Genomic DNA, 26,255 nt, shown 5'->3' on the forward strand with positions numbered 1-26,255 from the left:
TAAGGATACGCGTCCGGTCTATATGTAGTGCACTACATAGAGAGCAAGAAGGCGTTATAAAGGGATTGTTATAGTGCACATAAGTAGTGCGTATAGCTGTATTTGCGATTAAACCTTAGCTTTAACTTCCTTGTTATTACCATAACATACGGAGAAGCAGAAAACAACCTGCCGTAAGTGAAACGGCGATGTACCTTTCAAGGTAAGTCGTTTTTAAAAAAAAAATCGTATTCGTAATAGTTGGTTTTTAGGTTGTTATGGTAACTAGCTCGCGATTTGGCTAGCGGCTAGTGTTTGCTAGTTATGCTAGGTGCTTAGCCTAGCTGTTATTGACTTAATGAGTGATATCGAGTCTTGTTTTGTTTTATTTTGTTTATTTATTTGTTAAATGTGGGTTGAAAACATCTAACTAGCTGCTGCTCTCCGTCCAGGCAGAGATAATGAGGGTTAGTTAGCTAGTTTCATCAGTTTAGCAGCTTAGCTCGTTAACTATCATCATCTTCTTCATCATCATCATCATCTAGCAATCGCTTTATCCTGATTACATGTCAAAGCAATGATATAGTTACAATTTATAACAACAACAATCATCATTCGTCTTCTTCAGCCAATCCCAGGAAGGTAAACAGGTTTACACCCACAATCTGATACCAGATTAGTGCAGAAATCCACATGATAGACACATTCAGACACTCCTTCACACCTAAGGGTGGTTTAATCTGGTTCAGCTGCAAACTGGCATGTTTTTTGAGAGTTGAAAGAAAACCAGAGGACGTGGAGGAAACCCATGAGAACACAATGAGACTCCATTGAGACTGTAAGACAGTCTCAGGCTTGAACCCTGGACCCTGGTTTTTTCTTCTATATTTTTAAGATAAGATATTCCTTTATTCGTCCCACAATGGGGAAATTTCTCTATTACAACAGCAAAAATATATATAAAGAATAAAGACATAATATAATATACAGTATATACAAAAACAAAAATATATAAAAAGAGCACATGGGTAATATTGCACATTTTTTAAAAATTCTGTTATTGCACATGTTTAAAATGCTTTGTTATTGTTTATTATTGTTTATTATTGCAGTGAAGCAGTAATACCAGTGTGTATTATGGTGACTGGTTCACTGGGAGCAAGTTTGATTGCTCCTTTTATGATCATATTTATTATATTAATAATTAACAATCTTTACAGTATTATTGAATTGCTCCTAAATCTATACGATTACAAACCATAAAAAAGAGATTTCTTTCAAAATGAGACAAAAACTGAGTAAGCAAAAATATATTCTAACATTTAATTTCCCTTCTATAGATACTGCACATGTGCATATGTACAGTACACAATTTATTATTATTATTATTATTATTATTATTATTATTATTATTATTATTATCAGTATTACTATTATTAATAATGATAATAATAATAATAATAATAATGATGTATTATTAGTATTATTATTATTACTAATTAATTAATTATTATTATTATTATTATTATTATTATTATTATTATTATTACATTTTTTAACGAATGACTCAAACCTGTCAGCATGCAGAAGAACCCTGAATGTGAGAACTCTGACTGTTTATATGGCAAACGTTTTATTCAAAACTTCTCCTTCCAGGCTCGTCATCCACTTAAAGGGGAGAAGGCTGGGCCACAAAGCCTAAGGCTCCAACACCCTGTGTGTCTCCGTTTTCTACTGTATACCCATCTCTCAGTGTGTGAGCGGTGATGCTGTGCTGGGGCAGTGCGGCTTGCGGTCAGCTGGGTCTCACAGTGTCCGAGGCTGCTGTGTTTGAACCACGGAGCTGCTGCATGTTCGATGGCAGAGGGCTGAAAGAGGTTGCATGCGGCGGGCAGCACTCGCTGTTCCTAATGCACGATGGGAGTGTTTACACGTGCGGGTCCAACAGTCACGGACAGCTGGGCCATGAGAAGCCTGGTGTAAAGCCTGGTAAGGAGCTTGAGCAACTGTAGCTTGTACAGTTCAGACTTGTTAATTAATTAGTAAAAAAAGTAATTTAGATATTTAATGAAACCATATGTATTGACAGTTAAATATGGTCTGTTTAAAATCTGCTAATAGACAAAGAAAGAGAAATGCAAAAAGGTGTTTTGTAAGATTTCTAGAGCACAGAAACTCTCTCGCTCTGTCTGCGCGCGCCTCTTGTCGCTCTGTCTGCGCGCGCCTCTTGTCGCTCTGTCTGCGCGCGCCTCTTGTCGCTCTGTCTGCGCGCGCCTCTTGTCGCTCTGTCTGCGCGCGCCTCTTGTCGCTCTGTCTGCGCGCGCCTCTTGTCGCTCTGTCTGCGCGCGCCTCTTGTCGCTCTGTCTGCGCGCGCCTCTTGTCGCTCTCGCTCTCTCTCTATCTGGGTATCTCTGTCTATGCATAGAGGTACCCAGAGATACACTGTGTGTTTGTGGGTGTGCCTCTGTGTACTTTAATAACCTATTAACATCCCTATGTTTCCCCTTCATAAAAAAATCATGGTGATCTAAAGGTATTGGATAAAAGTTAATGATGTGTCCTGATTCAAGGAGTTACTGCTACTACTGTGAAGTTGATAATTTTCCAATGGCAGCATGTTTTATTTCTCATATCCCACAGAGATTTGACAGAGATGTTATTTACAGAATAAGTATAGAACATCCTACACACCACGGCTCCCAGCACCACCTGCTCATATTCACTCTGAAGTTTATTTAGTGAATGTGCTAGAATATTTCACCTCGGTGAGTCACTATTTGTAACTGAGACACAGACGTGTGAAGATTATTAAGCAAAGCATAGTGCTGCTCAGTGGAATTACAACTAGGTTTTACTTTCTGTCAAACATCAAAACTGTAAAAGTGGAAGCTGGAATTTACTCAGTGTTTTGTAACTGCCCAGCTGTGGCTGGCTAAGCGGAAGTGAGTTAAAAAGTTTCTGCGTCCTGCCAAAAAGGGCCAGTCGGTGGACCGGCTTTGCTTAACTAGGTATGAAGGAGTGTGTGAAAGTGTGTGCATGGAACAGGATGTATTCCCGAATTATAACCAAATCATTGGATACACTCCGGCTCCACAGAGGTTGTTGCATATATATCAGTAAATGAAAGTTACAATGCAACTACAAAGAGGTGTATCAGGTTCGAGTCCTGCTGGTCACACTGCAGATACATATTTACTAACTGATATCACCATCGATTTAAATCAAATGCCCTGATCCAGTCAGACTTACATTTATCTCAACTGAGCAGCTGAGGGTTTATAGGTCTTACTCCAGAGCCCAGCAATAGCAGCTCGGTGATCCTGGGATTTGAACTCATAACTATCTGATCGGTCGTCCAGTGTCTTAACCAGTGAGATACAACCAGCATTTATTATATTACCTTACGTGTTCATAATGTGTGTCCGTGTCCACAGAGCTGGTCGGTGCGCTGGATGCCCAGAAGATTGCAGGCGTGGCGTGTGGGCAGGCCCACTCTCTGGCCCTGAATGAGCAAGGGCAGGTGTTTGCGTGGGGCGCAGGCGAGCGCGGGCAGCTCGGGCTCGGCACTGCAGAGGAAGCTGTCCGAGTTCCACGGTAAGAGGTTGTAGACCTGAGACGTATCCCATACTAAGCTTGTGTCATGGGATGTAGTGGGCATTTCATGTGTGGTAGAAAAGCATTACATTATTTGTATTGTAGTTCTACACAGTTGCTAATCATTTTACATCGGCCTTTACTCTTCTTAACCCTTTTTACCAGTGTTCCAGTACATTGGCTTCCACTTTTAATCAGTATATACAAATTAATTGTTTAAGTCTGAGATAAAACGAGTCAAGACTCAGTTGACTTTTTCCCTCTGTATGATAACCATAGACAGAATTTTACTGGTTGAAGATAACACCTTCAAATGTTAGGTGGTTATGAACAAGCACTTGGGGCATCTCAGAGAGCAGAAATGGGTCTGAGAACAATATATGAAGATGGAAACATTTATTTCTTGGAGATTTTCTGTAAAATATTGACCCTAGTAAGCCAGATAAAAACAAATACTCACAATAACCTACAGCTCCTTAAATACGACTTTGTCATGTAACACTCCAGAGGTGTGTTTAATGGATCGTAGTGATTAATGTATCAAAGACGTTCAATGATGAAAAAGGACACAATAAAAATAAGGTGCAGATTAAATTTTTTAGCCTCTGGATAAACGAGTTAAACCTCAAATGGTGCAAATTCTCACTTTCCATCCACTCAGTGTAGACCGAAGCTGTGGGAGAATGTGTGTCTCCGTGTCCTGTTATGTTTTATTTTAATACCATAAATCTCATTGATGGTATATGATTTTTTTTCCTTCGCCTTATTATTTACATAATAGAGTTCACAACAATTAAAAGGGTATTTTTTTTATTAAATTAATCTTAAAGGTGGGGTCTCCGTTGTTTGAGGAATGCTTCAGAAAACTGAGTTGGGCCGACAAACAAAACAAATACAAGACTAACGTGTAGCCAATGAGCAGAAAGGGGCGTGTCTTGTCAATATCTGTGGAGAGAATGTTCATTGTGCGTTTTGGTGATTTCAAACGTCAGCATTTACTTTCAAACGACGGAGAGACCCTAACTGAAAGTCTGAAAAGTAATTTCTGTATTTCTCCGGTGGCCCTAATACAGATTGATTAAGAAGTTGTGCGAGTACCGGATCTCACAGGTCATGTGTGGCAACCAGCACTGTATCGCACTTTCTAAAGGTGAGAACTCGGACGCTTATCACACATTTCCACACAATCCTTTGTGTCATGAACTGGGCTAGAAACAACCCACTGATGTACTGTATATACTGACAGATATGACAGACATTTGTGATCTGCTTCTTTCTAATCCTCTCAGACGGTCAGCTGTTCACGTGGGGTCAGAACTCGAGCGGTCAGCTGGGACTGGGGAAAGGTGAGCCGAGTTCTCTGTTTCCTCAGCCCCTCAAGTCTCTGTGTGGGATCCCACTGGCTCAGATCAGCGCTGGGGGAGACCACAGCTTCGCCCTGTCTCTCTCTGGAGCTGTGTTTGGCTGGGGAAGGAACAGCGCTGGGCAGCTTGGGCTCAATGATGAGCAAGGTGAGAGATGCAGTGGTCAGCAGGAGTACTGTTACGCTAGGTGGATGGATGATGCATGGACGGGAAGATGGAAAGAGATGTAGATGTGTGAAATAGATGAATGGGTAGGTAGATGGATAAATGGATGGATAGACAAACTTTGTTGATACTGTGTGTGAAATTATGTTACAGCAGCAAAGCGCAAAAATGAAACACAAATACAGGTACAAAAAAAAAACACTGCATTAAACAAAGTTACTTAAAACATTCAGAGGCATAAATAATAATAAAATAAAGGAAAAAGTCACAATAACCCGGTGTGCGAACACGATAGTGGATAATATTTGAATGACGTACTGCATGTACAGCTTGTGCAGGTGATTGATCTCGGTGTGATCGTTGTACACACTGCTGCACAGAGGTCAGCTGTTCTACAGTGTTCTAGTGACCTGTACAAATGATTCGCTGCAACGTTAGTTACATAATGCATACATAAATAATTCTGTGGTATTCTAGAAGTTATTTGTAGGAAGTAAAATTCACAGTTGCACTTTCTCCTCCTTTCAGTTACCGCATGACTGCCAATCTGTGCCAGTCTGCCAGTTTAAGTCCTTTCGCTTTTGGTTTGATCTCACAAATACAGAACAGAAAAATGCAGACTGTAACATGTTCCAGATGCCAAATCATGCCGCCATTTCAAGGGGAAAGGTGAACGATGGCAAATGGAAATGTGGACAAACAGACAGACAGACAGGCTCACTCTCTCTCTCTCTCTCTCTCTCTCTCTCTCTCTCTGTATCTATCTCTGTATCTATCTGTCTCTCTTACTCACTCTGTCTGCCTCTCTCTGTCTGTGTCTTACTCTCTCTCTGTATCTCTCTCTCTCTCTCTTTGTGTGTGTCTCTCTCTGTCTGTCTGTCTGTCTCTTTCCCTCTCTCTCTCTGTATCCGTCTCTCTCTCTCGCTCTGCATCTGTCTCTCTCTCGCTCTGTATCTGTCTCTCTCTCTCTCTCTCTCTCTCTCTCTCTCTCTCTCTCTCTCTCTCTCTCTCTCCCTGTGTCTAAGCATCCAGTAGCAACATGCAGAGAACAAGGTTCATATATATACATACATATGTGTGTAGCTTTACACATGGTGTTGTGGATGTAGTGGAGTCGTGTGGCTACCAGGTGCTAACACTGGCTGAGAAAAAACAAATTGATGACACACTGGTGTACAAGACATCTAACAAATGTCTTTTAAATGATAATGTTATAATTATAATTTTTCAAAAAAAAAATAAAAATTCTTCTTAAGCCAAAAGCCTGGTATTACATGCATTTGACATCTTTTCCCATCAATTAGAACACAGCTTATACTGTATACCCGTTATATATAATCTCATCGTTCCCGTTTGAGATTATACGACTCTGCTAAAATTCCTACACTTGACAATGGAGTGCATAGTGTATAGTACTGTACATCATTTATTACGCAGCTAAAGATACTTTTGAGCCTCCCTTCTTCCCTTGACAAACCATACGTAGCTAGTCTTTCTCATAAGGCTTCCACTAACACCACATATATGCTTCAGTGCACTAATACATCTTATCGCAGGCTTTATTTTGTCGCAGGGGTCACTTTTTTTTATGAGTGGTAGAGTCACACATCGGAACAGCTTTATTTGTATTGTGCTTAAGTCTGAATTTTGTCCCTAATTCAGATAAACAACAAACGTTGCATTGATCTAAAAATCCATAGCAGCCAGAAAGTCAGAAATACTTCCCACCTCACGCAAAAGACTCATAAGGATGTTAAGGCATAATTATCTTTGACTTGGATGATCATTTTGTTTGACTTGCACATTTGTTTTTGTTTTTTTTAATACGGTCTCCTTTAGAGATTTGGCTGTAAGCTTCCTTTAGCAATGTGCATGGATGGGGGGAAAAACGTTTCTGTGATTTCTCTCATTCAAACAGATCGAGAGGTTCCGTGTCATATAAAATTCTTGCGCTCACAGAAAGTGGTGTACATCAGTTGCGGGGAGGAACACACGGCCGCTCTGACCAAGGTACAGCTCCCCTCGGTGTCCTTAGGGTCAATTTATTGGATTTGAATGAAATCCAAACAAAGCATCCAGATTCGCTTATACTGGCGCTGTGTAGGATTTTGATCTGTTCAGAAATAAATAATGTCTGGATCAGTACAGTAAAAAAAAAAACAAAACATAGCTTGATAAGTGTAATAAGATATGTTGTTAGGTGGGCTAGAGCATGGAAAATACACATGCACACATGTACCATCTGTAATAGACAAATCACAAATAGTGGTTTATTATTTCATTCTGTTTGTACAGGATGGAGGACTGTTTACTTTTGGAAACGGGTCGCGAGGACAGCTAGGACACGACTCCACCAGCAACGAGACTCTGCCACGCAGGGTGTTGGAGCTCATGGGCACTGAGGTGTCTCAAATCGCATGTGGAAGGTACTCAGGAGCTAACGACTACGATTAATGATGGCGTTGGGTTGTTGATTTTAGTTGAAATTGCTGCATTCAGAGTAACGGTGTCGGTGAAACATTCCCAACAGCAGACATCCGGGAACATGTGGTAGCTATGGAGTTATCACGTGTGTGTTCGGTAAATAGGGGAGAGCGTTTCAGCGTAGGAGATCGTGTCCTTGGTACAACCAAGATTCATGATATTTTATAGAGCAAATCAAAGACATTTTTAGAAGAAAAAACATCTACAATGACATTTGTAATGCATTCATTAAAAACCTGTTTGTTAGATTTTTGACATTTTACTAATAATTAATAATAATAATTTTATTTTTATGTAGCACCTTTAAAGTAGCTGCTCAAGGGACTTTACAAAAAAGCAAATTAGAATACAACACGCACAAAGTAAAACAAGTAAGACATGCATATAAATACCCACACACACAAAAATAGTCAAGAAAAAGCTACCCCAAAAATACGTTTTTTTTTAAAGTAGTAAAGTTCTGTGTGTTTCTGATGTGAGGAGGGGGCGCATTCCAAAGTCTAGGCGCCTACGACCAAAAAGCCCTATCCGCTTCAGAACGCAGCCGTGTCTGTGGGACTACCAATAGTCCTGCTTGTGAGGAGCGTAAGTAACGCTCGGGTGTGTAGAAAGTTAAAAGTGCAAACATATACTAGGGTGCAAAACCATGCAGTGCCTTGTATGTAAGCATGAGGACTTTAAAATCTACTCGGAACCTGACCGGAAGCCAGTGCATTGGTGTAATGTGCTCATTTTGCCTGACTCCAGTCAGGATCCTACTGTAGCAGCTGAATTTTGCACACATTGCAGTTTATTAAGTGTGGATTTAGGAACCATAGCCAGAAGTGCATTGCTATGGTCAATGCGGGAGAACACAAAAATGCTTGAATAATAAGAAAAAAACATGAACACGAATCCTTTATTTCTCTTTCAGACACCACACGCTGGCGTTTGTTCCCTCCACCGGGTTGGTGTACGCCTTTGGCTGTAACGCTCAGGGCCAACTCGGTTTAGGGATTAAAGGAAACGCTGCCACCCCTCTGCCGGTCCGAAACATCCAGCTGCCTTTTCTCAACAACACACAATCAGGTGGTTAAACACAACACTGCAGAAGCAGAACATGAGATGCTTTATTATTTTTCATGAGGCATTTTCCTGTTTTGCTGGTTACAATGCTGGTACATGTGACTCACCACAAAATCTGACCAATCAGCAGACTTCAGACGCCATTTAAACCACAGTGGGAACATTTTATTTACCAAGTCTGCAGATATGCAGGTGCTTTCACTTTTACATCGGTCACATGAGTTGTACATGGAAAAACAGGTCTTAGGGGTTTTTTACACCCGGTCACTTGACGCGTTTTCTGTGATCAGATAGCTATCCGATGGTAAAAAGACCAGGTCTAAATGTCCTCAGAAAGGTTTTCGAGACGGATATAAATCTGATAGTTCAGGAGGTGGTCTGGGACGCATTTCAGATGTAACTGGACAGGTGTAAATGAATGTGGTTGTTCAAGCCACGTACATCAGCGCCATACTCCTCCCAAACGGAAGTACGTCACTCGCAGGTGATCTTTCACCCAGGCGTCTCGTCTTAAAATGCACTGCTGTTTTTTGTAGCATAACGTCGTAACAAGTTTTTTCGTCTTCTTCTTGATCACATTCTGAAAACCGCATACACCAAAGCATGTTCCATTTCAATTACCCCAGAAATGCGATAAAATATATTTGCATTTTCGGCGGGAGCAGAAAGATCGTATCGATATCCTATTCGCCGAGACGCATTTATGTGGCTTAATGTAAATGTAACAGTTTTAACAAATTAGATAGCTATCGGATCAGAGAAAACTCATGAAGTGACCGGGTGTAAAAAGGCCCTTAGATAAGACAAGACAAGTTTATTGATCCTGATGGAAATTCTTTATGCTAGCGATCGATTAAGAATACACATGAGAAATAAATAGAAATAAAATATGAGGATTTACAAAGTTTGATTGTCACCGGTAGAAAAGACCTTCTGGGCTTGTCTGGGGTGATCTCTGAATGTAAGTGGTCTCAGTCACCGGTAAGACTCCAGCGACGCATGCAGGGGGTGTGACGAGCTGTTAAGGATACTGAGAAGTCTCCTCAGCATTTCAGCCTGAGATTCTTTCATCATCTCCACTTCCATGACAAAGCCCACTTTCCCACATCAGTGTTTTTGGTCCATTTCAGCTTGTTGTCTATGTGGACATCCCAGTACTTATTGTCCACAATGTCCACCTCAGTGCCCTTGATGCTGACCGGGTTTGTGAAAGTCTTCTGCTTTCTAAAATCCAACACCGGCTCTTTCATCTTTGTGACATCGAGCTAAAAAAAATCTATATGACGTTAAGAAAACTCACTGTGCTTATTTTCTTCCTGACTCCAGATCAGTGCAGCATCGGTAGGATTCACTGCGGAGGCGACCACAGCTTTCTGCTGCTGTCACACGGCAAGGTGAGGCGTCCGACATCACGACACACCGTTCAGCAACGTGGTAGTATGTCAGAAGCAGTGTTGTATAAAGTGGCAGAAAGCAATACTTTAGTAAAAGTACAAGTATCGTACTAGAAAAAGACTTTGGTAGAAGTGAAAGTCACCTTTTAGATTATTACTCAAGTAAAAGTCTTAAAGAATCTGATATTTACTGTACTTAAGTATCAAGAGTCATTTTCTGATATTTAATGTACTTAAGTATTTGAAGTAAAAGTAAAAAGTAAAATTTCAGTGATTTTCGGGTAGGCATAAGAGGCGCTTCATCCGGTAGGAAAAATCTTTTATTCCAATGTACAGAAACATTTCTTGGAAATACGGCCACGTGTGTATAACGTTATCTACTTCACCCTGTTCACCACTATCGTCAGGGTGGTTGTCTACGATAATGGGAAAACAAAATGGGGTGCAGATTACTTCGTTCTTCTGAGACTGTATAGAGTTCTCATTCGATCTCGTTTGGACTATGGCAGTATAATTTATGACTCTGCCAGGAAGTCATATAAACAAATAATTGATACAGTGCATCATCAAGGGTTACGACTAGCTTTAGGTGCGTTTAGAACCTCTCCAGTGCAGAGCTTATATATTGAAGCCAATGAACCTTCGCTCCAAAACAGACGGTTAAAAATGTCACTTCAATATGCTATTAAACTGAAAGCGAATGAAAATAACCCAGCATACTCTGCAGTTTTTAACCCTCAGTTTGATCAGTTGTATGAGAGCAAACCAAGATCCATCAAACCTTTCGGCATTTGTATTAATCCACACTTACGACATTTGAACGTAAATTTGGACAACTTACGTCAAACACACTTCAGTTCCTTGCCTTCTTGGATATTAAAGAAACCTGTAATCAACATGGATTTAGGACTTTTCTTTCTTTCTTTCTTTCTTTCTTTCTTTCTTTCTTTCTTTCTTTCCTTCCTTCCTTCCTTCCTTCCTTCCTTCCTTCCTTCCTTCCTTCCTGGGTGATGAGCATCTCCTTTCTGTTTAAATGACGCTGAATAGTTACTATTGTCCACTAGGGGGTGCTCTTAATCAGGTGAAAGATTTTCCCATCAAAAATTAAGCCTGATTTAGGACTTCCTGTTTATTCTTTGCTTGGAAATGCATTTAGTCTAAACTCAGATGTGAGATGGCCTTGCAGTGTACACAGAAGGAAATTGTTTGGTTATTGTTATCATGTGTGTGTGTGTGTGTGTGTGTGTGTGTGTGTGTGTTCACGCACAGAGTTGCCCGGAAGACTTCCGCATTATCAACACATCGAAAAGCATCTCCCTGATTAATAGGGATAGTCTAAACAGTTGGAGGCTGAAGCTCCTGGACAGCACTGACTCCAGCATCACAAAGTGAGTTAAGTTATCAGGTCCGACGTGACCTTCATGGCAGACACGGCTTTAACACGTGTCTCAGTCTCTCATGCTCCCGACAACAGAGGCATTTTTAGGGTGCAGTAGAGAAATCAACTTTTTATGACTTTACGGACACTAGTATTAACCCACCGTGTTCATTTGATCTAATCTGATTACAGCGTTTTGTGTTGCTGTAAAACCGTGTGTAGTGTTTGTGGTAGGCTTGTTTGCTGATACATAAGATACACTTGACAACTTTACTCCTCTCCATTTGTTAATCTGGAGCTGAGAGGTTTTTCTTTAAGACTTCACTTCTAAATACTACAGCTGAAAATGTGACATTTATTTTTTTCTTTTGTAAGAGCTTTCATTTACTAAGAGGGTGTGATTTTATAAACTGTTATAAACACCAGAGAGTGTTATTACGAATAATATGCCTCAGGATTAGCGTGGCTGCTATTCATAATAATAACCAGCACTAGATCAAAATGGTTGTTTTCTTCCTCACAGGGTTTCTCTATTGTACATTAACGACTCATTTTGCTTCTCTTCTGATGTCCTCAGTGACATCATTCTGCTGTTGTCCTCGACCGCATGTTGGAACGCCAGCTTCCTGGACCAGAGGTAAGAGGTGAAGGTTAATCCACATGGTTTTATTCCCCTTTTTAAAAACGATACTTCTTTCAAAAACGCTCATTTTGATAGACGACCTGTTAGCACGCTGTTGTTTTATTACTCTGACCTGATCGTGAACTCGCTCATTATTTTATTTATCGCTAGCAATGTTGGATCTTTAGCAAATATTCACACTGGCAGCCAAGGACATCAAGTAAAAAATGAAAAAAGGGTTTTTTTTCCCCCCCTCTATCATTTTGAATCACTCCCTAAATATGCTGATGTGCACAATTTCTCTCTCTCTCTCACACACTCTTTCTCTTGCTCGTTCTCTCTCTCTCTCTCGCTCTCTCTCTCATTCTGTCTCACTCTCTTTCTCGCTCTGTCTTTCTCTTGCTCTCTCGCTCTCTCTCACTCTCTCTCTCTTGCTCTCTCTCTCACTTTCTCTTTCTCTCTCACTCTCTTTCTCGCTCTCTTTCTCTTGCTCTCTCTCTCTAACTCACACACGCACTCACACGCACGCACGCACGTGCACTCACACACACACTCACACGCACACACACGCACACACTCGCACACACTCACGTGCGCACACACACACACACACACACACACACACACACACACACACACCCCAGGACATCATTTGGCAGAATTCATCCTTGGACTCATTAGCATTATCAGTTTTTTTTATCTGTATAAAGCTGAACTGCTTAGTAGCTTGTGTTTCATTATAATCTCTGCTGATTTATTGAAATAAAAAGTAGACATTTGATATAGGGATTATTTGATTATATAACACACAGCTGGTGTCATTTACACATCGGGTATATTGTTATGCCTGGGAGAAACGAGTCTCCTCTGAACATGTTTATTTTAAATATGTGGTTAAAGCAGACAGCTTTGCACAGCGCAGGATTTTAAAGACGTGTGTGTGTGTGTTCTGGTTAATTGGCTAGATTTGATAACACAACAGGGGGTTAGACTTCATAAACACCCGAAACGTCATGTCACAGGCAGTCCAAAATATCAGCCTTATTTATTATGCTTTTATGTATTTCTTCACATCTGAGTGCACTTTGTAAATAGCGGTCTGACCTCGATGCCATCGTGGTGTATGTGCGTAATGGATGAACTCTTGTTTGTACTGAAAACATGATCCTACATCATCCCCTCAGCACAGATGGACACAGATGGATAGATTCAGGCTCTAAGCTGACTGTCGCCTGTGTGCCCTGCGCTGTCGTCACCACCCGCTCCTTTGAGTTCTGGTTAACACTAGTTGTGACTGGCTGTCAGTGACAGTCTCAGGCTTAGTCGAACCGAGGAGAAGAGAAACAGACACATGCACACCGGCTCATGTTTCAGCTTCTGCTCAACTGGTGTTGGCTGGCTGTTAAAGGACAGACAATGATACCAGATTGGTGGAATAACTGGAAATTTAGAACAGCCAGAAATTCCAAATCAGACATTCAGAATTCAGAACAAACAGAAATTTGGTACTGAAAAATGTCTGAATGAATTGGAAAGAAACTGGAAAATGTTCAGAATCTCAGAAGGAGGAAGTTCGGACTAATTGGAAATTCAGAAGAAGCTAATTCAGAACTACAAACCCAAACTTATTAGAAATACAGAACCAGACATTCAGGATCAGAGATTATGTATAAGCAGAAATGCAGAAAGAACCAAAGTTCAGAAACAGAAACCCAGAATGATCAGAAATTCAGTAGCTGGCAGAAATGTTCGCTAGCTAGCTAGGCCTGGTTATCGGCCCGATGTAGAATTTAGTACATCGTTATGCTGTTCAGGACAAATCAGTTTTGCTTGTTTGTGATACTGGGTCTTTTCATTCTTTGATTGCACATACAGTACAGATTTCTACTGTTTCCTGTTTGGACACTTCTATCCTGTACGTTTAGGGCCCTAAGATTTACAGCACACTTACACTGTTGGTGAACCTCTGACCAATCAGAGTAGAGAATTCAGTAGCATCATTATATATACAATCAGTACACGTACGTTCTCGGCATTCGGCAGAATCCCTTATCCAGAGCGATGTACAAAAGTGTTTCCAAGTCTAACACTCATTCTTTAGGTTACAGTCTCGTGATACCATCAACGCCAAACGCCGTTCAGTTTTTTTTTTTTTGTTTGTTTGTTTGTTTTAATACAAGAGCTAGTTTCAGGAAGAAGTAGGTCTTCACCCGTCAGTTAAAGATAGCCAGTGACTCAGCTGTCGGGACGTCTAGGGGGAAGTTCATTCCTCCACCTGTACAATACATACGCAAGAGCTTTCACACACACCTTAGTGAGAACAATGAGTTATTGTGTTAGTTTCGCATTTCGATTCGATTTGGCTTCCTTCGCAGTGACGACGGACATTTTAAAACCAACCCCAAAGTCCCTGGAATCGACCTCAGCTCTGTCAGGCTGCTGTTTGAGATCCTGATGAAGCCGGCCTACTCACGTCTGCTGGAGCAGGTACGGTACATAAGCACATAGATCACCATACGCAGTCCGTGTTACATTACACACACTGCTGCCATGAACAGAACATGATACAGCTTGATGATTTTTTTTTTTGGTAAAATATTTGACTGTAAGCACAATTTTTGGATATTTATTTATATATTTTTTTTCTTCACGGTTTGAACAGATGAGTCATTATTGCTGAAAGCGCTCGGGAGTTCGTACCTGTCAACCAAACGTGACCGAGAGCGTGTTCACACAGTAACGGGCAATGGAGCACATTTTTGTCATTTTAAAAGCAGTACTAAATAAATCGGATCATAAGCGCTGCTGGTCTTTGCCGGATTTAATTTTTTTTTCCTTCCACGTAAACTCTAAGCGAACTGTAGATTCACTATTTGTCTGAGATTGTAAGTTAAACTTAATTCGAGCACAATGATTATATGAGAGAATTTCTATGCCGGAAAGTTTTCCGAAGCTTTTTTTAGTGCACACGAAAATATCAGGCTTAGATTCTTGTACTTTGTTGTCACTCGAGATGAATGTTTTTTTTTTCTATCGTGAATCTTACGCATTTGTAATCTAACCAATTTTATTCTACAGAGTTGTTGAATTCTCAGCTCTCATGTTGCCGATTTATTTATTTATTTATTTTTAAAAGCCACACTGTAGTTCTCATCGCGCATCATTTTACACCAATGTGCTGATTTTAATGTTTTTGTAATCATTTATTGGTTAAAGGGACTCGTATGCCTGATTTAATACATCAGTCTCTCATCAGGAATTTTTGAAGACTTTTTGTGATGCAATTTGTAGTTACTTTGTTTTTATTTATTTATTTATTTGTTTTTTTTAAAAATAATTCCGGGAACTTGATTCGTCTTTTAAACTCGTACCACTGAAGACACCGGTGTGGTTTATTTTTCTATAAAAGTCACTTTTTGAAAACTTACAGGCTCCTTCTTTGAATATCGAGTTTTTGCCTTCGATCAGAAATTTCTTGAATCTTCAAGGGACTGATAAAAAAAATGATCAAACGTTGCCTTTAGCAAATAAAAATGTTACATCATTTCAATTTAAAACATTTAATGGAAGGAGTCTCCAGTGTCGAGAGAGACTGAAAAAAAGAGGCTGCTGCTGGAACATAGATGATGACAGGAGCTTGTCAAATGGATGTTTGCCGTACAAGAAAAAAAAAAACACAACTTGAATACATTTAAAAATGGAATTGTTTGTCGTTTGCTGTGCTATAAGAGGAATAAAGCACTTTGGGCTTTGCAGATATGGGAAAGTAATCAGTTGTACCTTTTCACATCGTCCTGCACCACACCGTGCGGTGGTTGATTTTATTTCCTTGTAACAGCACACCGTTTCCTGATTTAGCCTTTACATACTGGTTTCGTCCCCCAGGTTTACTCCGATTTGCTGGCCAAAAAGTTTTTAAAATTTTGAGAATATCGTTAATATATCCGAAAAAACAAACAGACAAAAAGAAATGTCGTACCTGTATGTTAATTATCACCTATTTTTATATCTAATCATATTTTTGTTACTGCCTCACAAGTCCACTGAGTGGGCAGTTGACCGCAGGATGTGTGTGTTTATAGACCACGAAGAGCTTTGAGAGTTTGCTGATCCCTCAGCTGCCATGTTCTCCTCCTGACGTTGAGGCCATGCGCATTTACCTGATCCTCTCCGAGTGTCCGGCTCTGCACGACTCCAAAAACTACATCTCTCTCACCATCCCGCTCGCCATGGCCATCCTACGGCTGGACGCCAACCCCAGCAAAGTGCTCGGTATGATACCACAAGTCTCACGAGCCACACACCGAATGTCTGACCTGGATATTTCAACCTCTTGTTATCGTAGACTCCTTTAAGTAGTCGTGTCTGAGCACAGAGAGCTGATCAACAGGCCAAGCAGAGTGCAGCAGATCAGAACGAACAAGTTCGAGCCGGGGGTCTGATCACTGATGGTTGTCTGTAACGACATAAATCAGTCCCTCCGGGATTTGGCGTAATTGCTGAAAAAAATCAAACCACAGTAACTTTTTTTTTATTTTTTTATTTAAAGTACAACTTGCAGAGAGTTTTGCATTTTGTATCAGAAAATTTTTACTAAATTTGCTAAATTGCAAGCACAGGATTCGTCTTTTTAAACTCCCACCTGTGAAGACGGTTACTTTCTGTGGTACTTTCAAATGGCTTATTGCATATTATGATGGCGTCAAATGACGCGTTTTGGCCCAAATCTATCAAACTCCTTTCCTAATTTTTTTAAAAATACACGTTCTTCTGAACTACAGGGTTTGCTTGAATTTGAGTTCATTTCCAAGATGAATTTTACAGAAAATCATGAAAGAGATCAGTTAAACAATTTAACAGCTTAATCTTAAAAAAAACCCGCAAGGGCCAGATCAACTCACACTACAACTATATGACCAGTGTTGGGCAATAACGAGTTACTAGTAACTAATACTCTAACGCATTACTTTTTAAATAAAGTAACTCCGTTACCGTTACCATATGGTGCGTTTGTCCATTACTTTTTTAAATTAATTCATTTTAGCTGAAGCGTAGCCTACAGACTAACCTGCTTACAGCAGCAACGCATTGTAGGACTGGTGGATGCCAACCTGTAAACACGAAGACGCCGCATCGTGGGCGTGTTTCCGTTTATTCAAGTACTGTACGTGCGGCAGTAACGGCGAGTCGAGGCGAGAGCAAGACGAGTTTCTCAAAGTGGAAATATGCTCATTATTTCTCTTTAGTTGAGCATAAAGACAAACCTTTTAGTCAAATGTAAGCCGTGTCTTTCTGGTTCGAAGGTCCTGTCCATTAATGGGAACATTTAAAGAACGTTCTTTAAAAAAGTAACTAAAATACTCTTACTTTTAACAGTAATACTTTTTGGTGTAAGGAATCAGCAAAGTTACTTTTTGAGTTACTTTTTGAATGAAGTAACTAGTAACTGTAACTAGTTACTTTTTCTTATTAACTAGCACAATACTGAATATGACTAAGTGCAGAAAAAAAATCTTACAACCATGATTCCTTTTTCACTGTTTTATAAAATTTGGGCTTTGTTCTGTTTTCATGTTGGAATTAGTACAAAGACTAAGCTAAGATTTAAGAAGAACGAATGTACAAAAAAAAGAAGACTAGGGTTTTCTGCTTTCCGTACATTACCTTATAACAGCGCAGTTCTGTTTAAATCAAGGCAATGTGGTTAGAAAGATATATTTATATTTTATAATTTATTATTTATAGAATTTGATGAACCACATAAGGAACGATTCGTCACGGAAGCACTCGAGTTTGGATTCATGATTCCTAAAATGCATCCTCAGCCTCGATAGTTTATTTAAACGTGTGACAAACCGTATATGTTTATTCACATGATACCTGTGTGACATTTGAATTCTAAACATTCCCACGTGTACGATTTTGCTCTCTTTAAAGAAATAAATCCTCTTTCCCAGTGTAGACGAGCTGCAGACGACCCAAATCTTATAAATAGTTCTCGCGAAACATTCATCATTTTGTGATTGCAGGAAGTCGTTAAAAAATTCTTTGGCACAACGACGGCTAAATATGGCAAAAAACGTACGAGGAAACATTTGATGTCTCCGAGATGTCTGTCTGGACAAGACTAAAATTATCAGACCACCCCGGAGTTTAAAAATCAGTCGTCGTTTTGGCGTGAAGCTTTCCCAGTAATAAATCACAGAACAGGGATACCGATTAAGCGAATGCTGCTAAAGATGTGAATGTTTTTACTTTATCTCTAGATAACTGGTGGTCACTGCTGGACGGTGAGGTCTTCTCCAGGTTGGTGGAGATGTATAAGAGCATCGTGGTGTTCCTGCTTACTGGTGGCAAGGCTCTTCTTATTCCTGTGTTTGTAGAAAGCTACATTAGTGCTACACTGAAACTGCTAGAGAAACTACACAAGGTAATCTCCCGAGCTTGGCCTTTCTTTTTATTATTCTGACACATTTACTTAGGTGGAAATTTTGCCTCACTCAGCCTTTCGGATGTGAAGCCCAGGTGCGGTTTCCTGCAGGGAACGTTGTGTATTTTTAGCACTTCATGAAGCTGGGACTTTTCAGACCTGGTGACTGATCACAAGCTGTTCCAAGAGTTTCTCCACAAAAAGTGTCGCTCTTGGAAGGAAACATTTGTTCACCAGCAGAGTTCTGAATGCTTGAGGGTGCCAATATTTTTTCACACCTATATATATATATATATATATATATATATATATATATATTTTTTGACATTTTAATCACTGATCGAACAAATATCAGATTCCCCAATGTATATAAAGTGCAAAGGTGAGCAAAAAAACACCATCTTGCTGCTCTGTAAGATATTTAAGATCAGATTTGGGGCAGTGGAGCTCAATATTTTGTGTACTGACCCCAACGACCAAAGCTGGGATACATGAAGAAAGAATTTGACTGTGCTGTAATGTATAAGTGACAAAATAAAGGCTTCTTTACTATTTAATTCATAAGTAATTGCTTTTGTGTGTGTAAAATGCCCATTGTTGATGTAGGTGAACCAGAAAGCCCATCATGTGGAGTACAACTGCTTCTACATCCCCGACATCACCAGCATAGTGGACATCCAGGAAGACTACCTCAAATGGTTCCTAAGCAAAGCTGAGATTGTGAGTCTTCTCGTCCTTCATCCTCCCACACATCCTTCATTTTTCTGTTATCTCTGCAGCTCCTGCTGGTGCTGCAGAGTAATGTTACACCAGACTAGTTATTAGAACAGATTGAAGGTTAGGGTTAGTCTTCTTTTATTCCTCGTCCTCTAGTAAAATGTGTCCTCCTGTTGCCCGAACCTTCGTACAGAGCGTCATTAAACTGATATATTGTTCTCGCTCAGGAATCAGCACGACAGGATGCTGCGAAAGGTAATAAAGGTAATGAGGCGGCATGACTAAATCGTGTTCATTCTGTTTTGTTTTTTTTTTTTCATTTATTTTACAGAAAATGCGGTCTCCTCCAGTACAGGTATGCTTACGCTCAGCCTTTACGTAGCAGCGTACGTAAATGTTAAAAACAATGACGACTGAAAGAGGTTTTCTTTTCAGAGTTCAGTTACGTTATGTGCCTATCCGTTCATATTGAACGCTCAAGCTAAGACAACCATGTTGCAGACAGACGCTGAGCTGCAGATGCAGGTAACAGACCTCGTCACGCCGCATGCTTCTTTTTGTCTCGTTACATTTGTGCAGCTAAAATCGCAAAGAATTTTTATTATTATGTTGCATTCGGTGCATCTGAAGTAGAAGTCATTCAGCCTGATCGTTAACGGATATCTTTGTTATTTTGTTTAATCCTTAAGATGGCAGTAAGCGGAGCCAACCTGCACAACGTTTTTATGCTGTTGACCCTGGAACCCCTGCTGGCACAAAACCCGTTTCTCGTCCTGCACGTGCGGAGGGATCACCTGGTCAGTGACGCGCTGCGTGAGCTCACCATCTATAATGATGTGGACTTAAAGAAGCCCCTAAAGGTCAGAGCTCACCAAGTCCTCCTTATTATATTATAAACTGCTAAAGAGAAGCTAAGTTGTTATGTGGTTATGTTGAGGAAAGTTTTTGAGTGGCAGAATGAACTTTATAAATTTTGCCATATTCTGTATCAGGTTAAACTTGGTACCTGACAAACGAACAAATATTACTGTAGAATTGAGATTTTTGGGGAATTTATTATTATAGGAACAGATGCACAGGAGGAGTGGACAAATTCCAAGCTTGGGCAAGTGAAAGCTTCAGAATGTTCACCCAGTCCCATGTTATACTAATGTAGTTTAACTCTAAAGGCTAAGAACCTAATTACGTGTGTTTGAGTGTTAGTAAAGTGAGTGATGAGTTGACTTTACGTGTCATGGTGTTGTCTAATTGTACCTCATAATGTTCTGCCTGGTGATGCAACATGTTAGAAGCCTCAACATAGACAGAAAGGCTAACATTTTGTCTATGAGCCGTGACAGACCTTCGTGTTATTAGAGTCTTCGTTTTCGCTCAGTGACGTGTGGTGTGCCAGCATTCTGGATTAATTTATTGCCCGTTGTAATAAAAAGACCTGCTCAGTTATTCTTTCAGACAATCATGTGGTAGCAGAACAAGGCATAAAGTCTTGCAGATACTTGTCAAGAGCTAAAGTTATTCTTCACATCCAACACCATCAAACACCAGATTATGGAAAAAGCACGATCTCTGTGACTTGCCATTGTTGTTGTTGGGATTTTTACAACCATAATGAGCAGGAAAACATCTCGTAACACACAAAACATCAAACCTTAAGGTCGACGCGCTCCTTAAGGAAGAGTAGAAGACCATATCAGGTTCCTCTTCTGTTAGCCAAGATTGGGAATCTGAGGATTTCATGGGCACAGACTCTAGAAAAATGATGAACACGACAAAACTATTTCCTTTATCTTCCCTAATCTGTCCACATTCGTTGACTTTGATGTGAACATTAACTGAAGCTCTTGACCTGTAACGACATGATTTTGTGTTGTGGTGCAGCCACACGATTGGCTGATTAGATAACCACGTTTACACACAGTGTGTGATGTGTAAACAAAGACATCAGAATATCTGAGCTGAACCTACCTGTTATTTATTTCTTTATTTTATTTTTCCCTCCACGACTACTAATGACAGGTGATATTTGACGGGGAGGAGGCAGTCGATGCAGGAGGAGTCACTAAAGAGTTCTTCTTGCTGCTGCTGAAAGAGCTGATGGATCCAGTCTATGGCATGTTCACCCATTACCCAGAATCCAACCTGCTCTGGTTCTCTGATAAAGTGAGTCGAACACGAACACGAAAGTCCACTTTCTCTCGCCGCAGATTTCTCTCTACAGAGTAACTCAGCATAAAGCTACTGATCTGCACAAGCAGGCTAGGTCGTTTCGTGCCGATACCACGCGATACGGCCGTATTAACGCTTTATCTTAAGAGTCTTTATTTTATGGTCCCGATAGAACTCTTTGTACACCGCATATCAAATTGGCCGAGGTTCATGTTCTGATCGCTTGAGTGTCTCAAGGCCAAAACTGAAAGTTAAATAATCAAACCTGTTCAACAAACGTTTCTCTTATGGTTAATGACTTATTAACTGAATGTTTATAGACTCTAATGCACTCTATATCAGTAGTTTATTAAAGGCTGGTGCACATGGAGGGTAAATATGTAGACCATAGAAATAAAATAGAGTTCAGAGTGAAGATATATAGATCTTCTATATATAAAGATCAAGTTAGAGATAAAAAAAATCTAAAGATAAACTAACAGTGCTGGTATAAAGTGTAATGACAATTTTCTGATGTTTATTGATTTTTTTTTTCTTTTTTCCAAAAAATAAAATAACATCTTTATTTGTTGAAGAAAATGGTCAAGTACCAAGTCGTATAGAATACACATGTACGTTATAGTCATTTTATTGTTAATTTATCAAGTTTTATATAGTTGTATTTAAAGTCAATTCTTTGTACATGTCTGTATTTTAAATGTAGCAAGAAGTTTATCTTTCCTCAACACAATGTGTGTAGCGTTTCCCAGGTATAGTGTTAGAAAAAAAATGTGGGGCAGTGATAGCTCAGCGGTTAAAGGTAGGGTCTCCGATATTTGAGAAATGTTTCAGAAAACTGAGTCGGGTCGACAAGCTAAACAAAAATCAAAACAAATGTGTAGCCAATGAGCAGAAAGGGGCGGGGCTTGTCAATATGGGCGGAGAGAGTGTTCAGTGCGCATGTGTGACATTAGCAGAAAGCGGTTTTAACATTGACATGGAGGATAAAAAACAAAGACAGAAAGCGAAGAAAGGCTTACGATAAGGCAAAGAAGTAGGACGTGTTAATATAGGATCAGCTTTCCAGTGCTGGAGAGAACTGAAGGAGCAGGAAGTTGGCCACATATTCACAGGTTGGAGTTTTCCGAGTCAATAACTCCTGAGCTAAACGCTGTTACTACACAAATAACACCCCTTTTCTATCGTAGTAATGTAGAGACGCAGCTACAGCTGTGTTTTGTGTAGTAACTGCGTTTAGCTCAGGAGTTATTGACTCAGGGAAATTTCAATCTGTGAATATGCCCACGTGCGCACTGTACACTCTCTCCGCCCATATTGACAAGACTTTGTGCCCTTTCTGCTCATTGGCTACACGTTTGTTTTGATTTTTGTTTTGTTTGGTGGCCCAATGCAGGTTTCAGAAGCCTTCCTCAAATATCGGAGACCCTACCTTTAAGGTGTTGGACTACTGACCAGATAGTTGTGAGCTTAAATCCCATGTCCAACAAGCTGAGACTGTTGGGCCTCTCAAGCCATTATCGGGTTACCTGAAACCAGCCGTTAGCCACTAATGTACAGTCTTGTAGCTATTTTATGGATTGTCTTGCACACAGGGCAAAAGTTGAAGGATATTTCTTTTTGTTTCACTTTTCAGAAAGTATCAAAGCTTTAACTGGAAAAAAATTTCAGACCTCTGCCACATTCCCAGCAGAGTTGATTCGATATTACAGTCTGCTAATCTCCATCATTTTCAGTAGGCTCTTTATCAGAGTTCAGCAGATCCAAAGCCTGTTCCAGGAGCACTTTACTCAAGGTGGAAGTATAGCAGTTAACCAGGTCATAAGGAAGCATGAACCATGCACGTTTACACCTAGAGGCGATTTAGTGTGTAGACAATCCAGTCATGTTTCTGGGAGGTAGAAGGAAACTGGAGAATTTTGGAACTTTGGAGACGTGAGACAGCAATGCAACCTGTGCCAGTGAGTTGATTGATATGATGTTGCTAGAATTTTTATAAGTTTATAAGTTATAAGTTTGGTGGATTTAACAAGGCGTTATTTGCTCTGGCAGGCACCATGGAGGCACGACAGGGAGTATCCTTGATATCGGGTTTCTTCTGAAATGATTGCCTTTGTGGAGTTTGTGTTTTCTCCACATCTTTGTGTTTTGTTTTTTTTTTACTGGTAGGAGGAGAGGCTAGGCAGAATTGTCCCTGAATGTGAATAAGTACATACTGTACAAATAAGAGTACAGTACACGTACCATACAAATGTGTGCACATTGTGTGTTTCACCTTGCTGTATCTGTTCTTGGAATAAACTCCAGGTCCACTGGAACCCTGAAAAGCGCTTACTGACGAAGAATGAAAGAATTGAAAACTCATTACATGGTCAGAATAGCAGAGAAACCCGAGGGGGGAAAAAAACAAACCCGTGGTGGATATTGATTTTGTTCTAAACCTGTTTTGTGTTGCAGTGTTTTGTTGAACACAACTGGTTCCACTTGATCGGGATCGTCTGTGGCCTGGCTATCTACAACTCCACCGTGGTGGACTTGCACTTCCCTCTTGTGCTCTACAAGAAGCTTCTAGACGTTCCTCCTGTGCTGGATGACCTGAAGGAGCTGTCCCCTACCGAGGGCAGGTACGCAACTCATATCCTGCAAGAGGAAAAAAAAAATTGCCCTCTTGGTTTCGATCGAGTCCTCTTTACATTTACAGTCCTTACAATGCTAGAATTCACACTTTTTTTTGGTCTTTTCTCGCACATTTCTTTCATTAAAACCGCAACATGACCACCAAAAAAAAAAAAAATCTGCAAAATGCAGGCTACACAAAAGCTTACAAACCATTAACTTCTTTTGCTTACACTTGCGTGAAAAGAGGCATCGATTTTAAACACATTTGCCTTGTTTTCTAGCCCGCACGCTTTTCATGTTCTTACATAACCGGCAGTCGTTTTGAACGTTGTAATCGGTGCGCAACAGAAACCCGGGATCACATAGAGGACATGGACCGTTAGCCACAAGTTATTTATAAATGTCAGAAAAATGTAGTGAAGGATCTCTTCATTGCCACTCAGGAGCCCAAACCAGGAAACACACAAGGTGGTGTTTGTTTATAAAGTTGAATTAAGCTGTTTTATTTATTTAATTATTTTTTTTTGGGCTGTTTATTGGCATTTAAGCACATGGCTCATGTCAGAGGTATTTCTTTTATTGTGTGCTGTTTGGCAGGCGTTCTTTAGATAAGATGCCACCAAGATACCTTTTAATCGCTTATCGTTTAACTCAAGGTTAAGACGTTTCTAGAAAGATCCAAGGAGAGCTCTTTAGCTGCTGATCGACAGCACAAGTGTCTCTCTATGCCGTTATCTGACGAAGGGTCCCAGCTGTTGCGCGATATTATAAAGGCTTAACATGCATCATTCTTTGCTCATCAAAGCTTTAAATAGAGAGCGCATTTCATACTGGCAGAAGATGTTAAAACAGCGACTAGAGACGCGCCACGGAAAGCCGCAGCCTGTCAGCACTCTTAATCCAGGTGCTGTGGGACTGGAAGCCTCAGCTGGTGGGGCTCATTTTGTCTGAGATTAATACAGACGGACGCAGAGTTTATTGTGCATGAAAGAACATCCAGACCCCTTAAACGAGTCGTCGTTTCCATGAATCCCGAGAACGTGTTACATTACATATTTATTTGATTCCAGGAGTCTCCAGCAGCTGTTGGACTATGAGGAGGATGACTTAGAGGATGCCTTCTGTCTCAACTTTGCTGTAAGATTTTGCATTTATTAAGTTAGTAAAGATCTTGAAGAGGTTAACATCATTCATTCGTTTTTTTTCCCTTTTCCTGTCTATTTTCTTTAATTCAGTCACGCATGGCCAATTCCCACCCAGCTCTCTGTCTCTCCCAATAAATTCAACTTGAGTTCATACAGTATGTATTGTGCTGTTAATAATGGGCACCGCAACTAAGCATCTTTACAGGAATATACGAATGAATATTTATCCGTAATGAGAAACCCAGAGGCAGCAGTGGTGTAGCAACGGGGCAGTGGTGGCGCAAGTGGTTACGGCTCGGGTTTTTTGATTGAGGTCAAGGCACCAGCGCTGCCACTGTCGGGCCCTTGAGCAAGGCCCTTAAATCTCCCTGCACCAGGGGTGCTGTATTGTATTATAGGTGATTCTGACTAGCCGACTTCCAAAGTTGGGATATGTGAAGAAGGCTGATATGTATATGTGGTGGTGGTGATGATGATGATGATGATGATAAAGGGTTCTTTATTTATTCCTCTTCTAACTGTGTACTACATGGTGGAAAAGTGCATTTGCGTAACCTAAAGGTTGCCTTGTTATTAGCTGTTCACTGATAAGAGAGTGGAGTGTAAAACTGATGGTGGCAATTGCAGTCCAAAGCCAGCTTCATGGTTTCTAAGTGATATTGTCCTTAAAAGATGAGACTCTCACCAGAAGTAGAGCATCAGAATGGATCAGGAAGTTCAAATTACAATTAGCAAGCAGGGAGGCTTACTTTGAGGCACATGAAGCGGCTATCCACCACCTTACGCATGCATGAGATCATTAATGGCCACGATAGGACGGTGTCTAGTGATAGGTGGGAAGAGAGTACTGTATTCCACCCGTCCTTCCCTGAGAGCATGACCAATTTAGTTGTCTTGGTCTCCCAACCATGCTGTAGTATCATCAGGGTTTGATCTTTGCCACTGTTAGTTCCAGTGAAGGGAGCAGCATACATCACCGTAAGACATCCTAAACAGTTTGGGGAAGTACCAGATATTGTTCTGGGTTTGAAGGTGATGTGGCCACAAACCTACAGTATATCAGGGGTCTCAAACTCGCTGGCCAATTGCGGCCCGCATGACGATAGTTTGTGGCCCCCGTCTTAATATGAAGGTTT

The 26,255-nt window shown here is 40.4% G+C and overlaps 1 protein-coding gene across 7 annotated transcripts in view; it reads left to right on the forward strand.

The window, feature by feature from the left end:
* Positions 1 to 26,255, forward strand: part of LOC113642390 (probable E3 ubiquitin-protein ligase HERC3) — a 35,462-nt gene continuing 9,207 nt past the window's right edge. The window contains exons 1-21 of one of the 7 annotated variants that reach the window (XM_027145832.2): positions 12 to 202; positions 1,636 to 1,968; positions 3,414 to 3,573; positions 4,647 to 4,723; positions 4,863 to 5,084; positions 7,021 to 7,112; positions 7,398 to 7,528; positions 8,500 to 8,654; positions 9,978 to 10,045; positions 11,315 to 11,433; positions 11,947 to 12,060; positions 14,421 to 14,532; positions 16,128 to 16,317; positions 18,312 to 18,475; positions 19,082 to 19,195; positions 19,524 to 19,547; positions 19,628 to 19,717; positions 19,882 to 20,052; positions 21,209 to 21,352; positions 23,813 to 23,979; positions 25,045 to 25,111. In XM_027145832.2, coding sequence (XP_027001633.2) covers positions 1,746 to 1,968; positions 3,414 to 3,573; positions 4,647 to 4,723; positions 4,863 to 5,084; positions 7,021 to 7,112; positions 7,398 to 7,528; positions 8,500 to 8,654; positions 9,978 to 10,045; positions 11,315 to 11,433; positions 11,947 to 12,060; positions 14,421 to 14,532; positions 16,128 to 16,317; positions 18,312 to 18,475; positions 19,082 to 19,195; positions 19,524 to 19,547; positions 19,628 to 19,717; positions 19,882 to 20,052; positions 21,209 to 21,352; positions 23,813 to 23,979; positions 25,045 to 25,111 — 2,604 coding nt within the window. In that variant the 5' untranslated portion in view covers positions 12 to 202; positions 1,636 to 1,745. Of the gene's footprint in view, positions 203 to 427; positions 622 to 795; positions 818 to 1,635; positions 1,969 to 3,413; positions 3,574 to 4,646; positions 4,724 to 4,862; positions 5,085 to 7,020; positions 7,113 to 7,397; positions 7,529 to 8,499; positions 8,655 to 9,977; positions 10,046 to 11,314; positions 11,434 to 11,946; positions 12,061 to 14,420; positions 14,533 to 16,084; positions 16,318 to 18,311; positions 18,476 to 19,081; positions 19,196 to 19,523; positions 19,548 to 19,627; positions 19,718 to 19,881; positions 20,053 to 21,208; positions 21,353 to 23,812; positions 23,980 to 25,044; positions 25,112 to 26,255 lie in introns of those variants that run through there. The other 6 variants (XM_027145836.2, XM_027145834.2, XM_027145837.2 and 3 more) reach the window with 6 other exon arrangements.

The sequence above is a fragment of the Tachysurus fulvidraco genome, chromosome 4 (genome assembly GCF_022655615.1).
Source record: "Tachysurus fulvidraco isolate hzauxx_2018 chromosome 4, HZAU_PFXX_2.0, whole genome shotgun sequence".
Taxonomy (NCBI): Eukaryota; Metazoa; Chordata; class Actinopteri; order Siluriformes; family Bagridae; genus Tachysurus; species Tachysurus fulvidraco.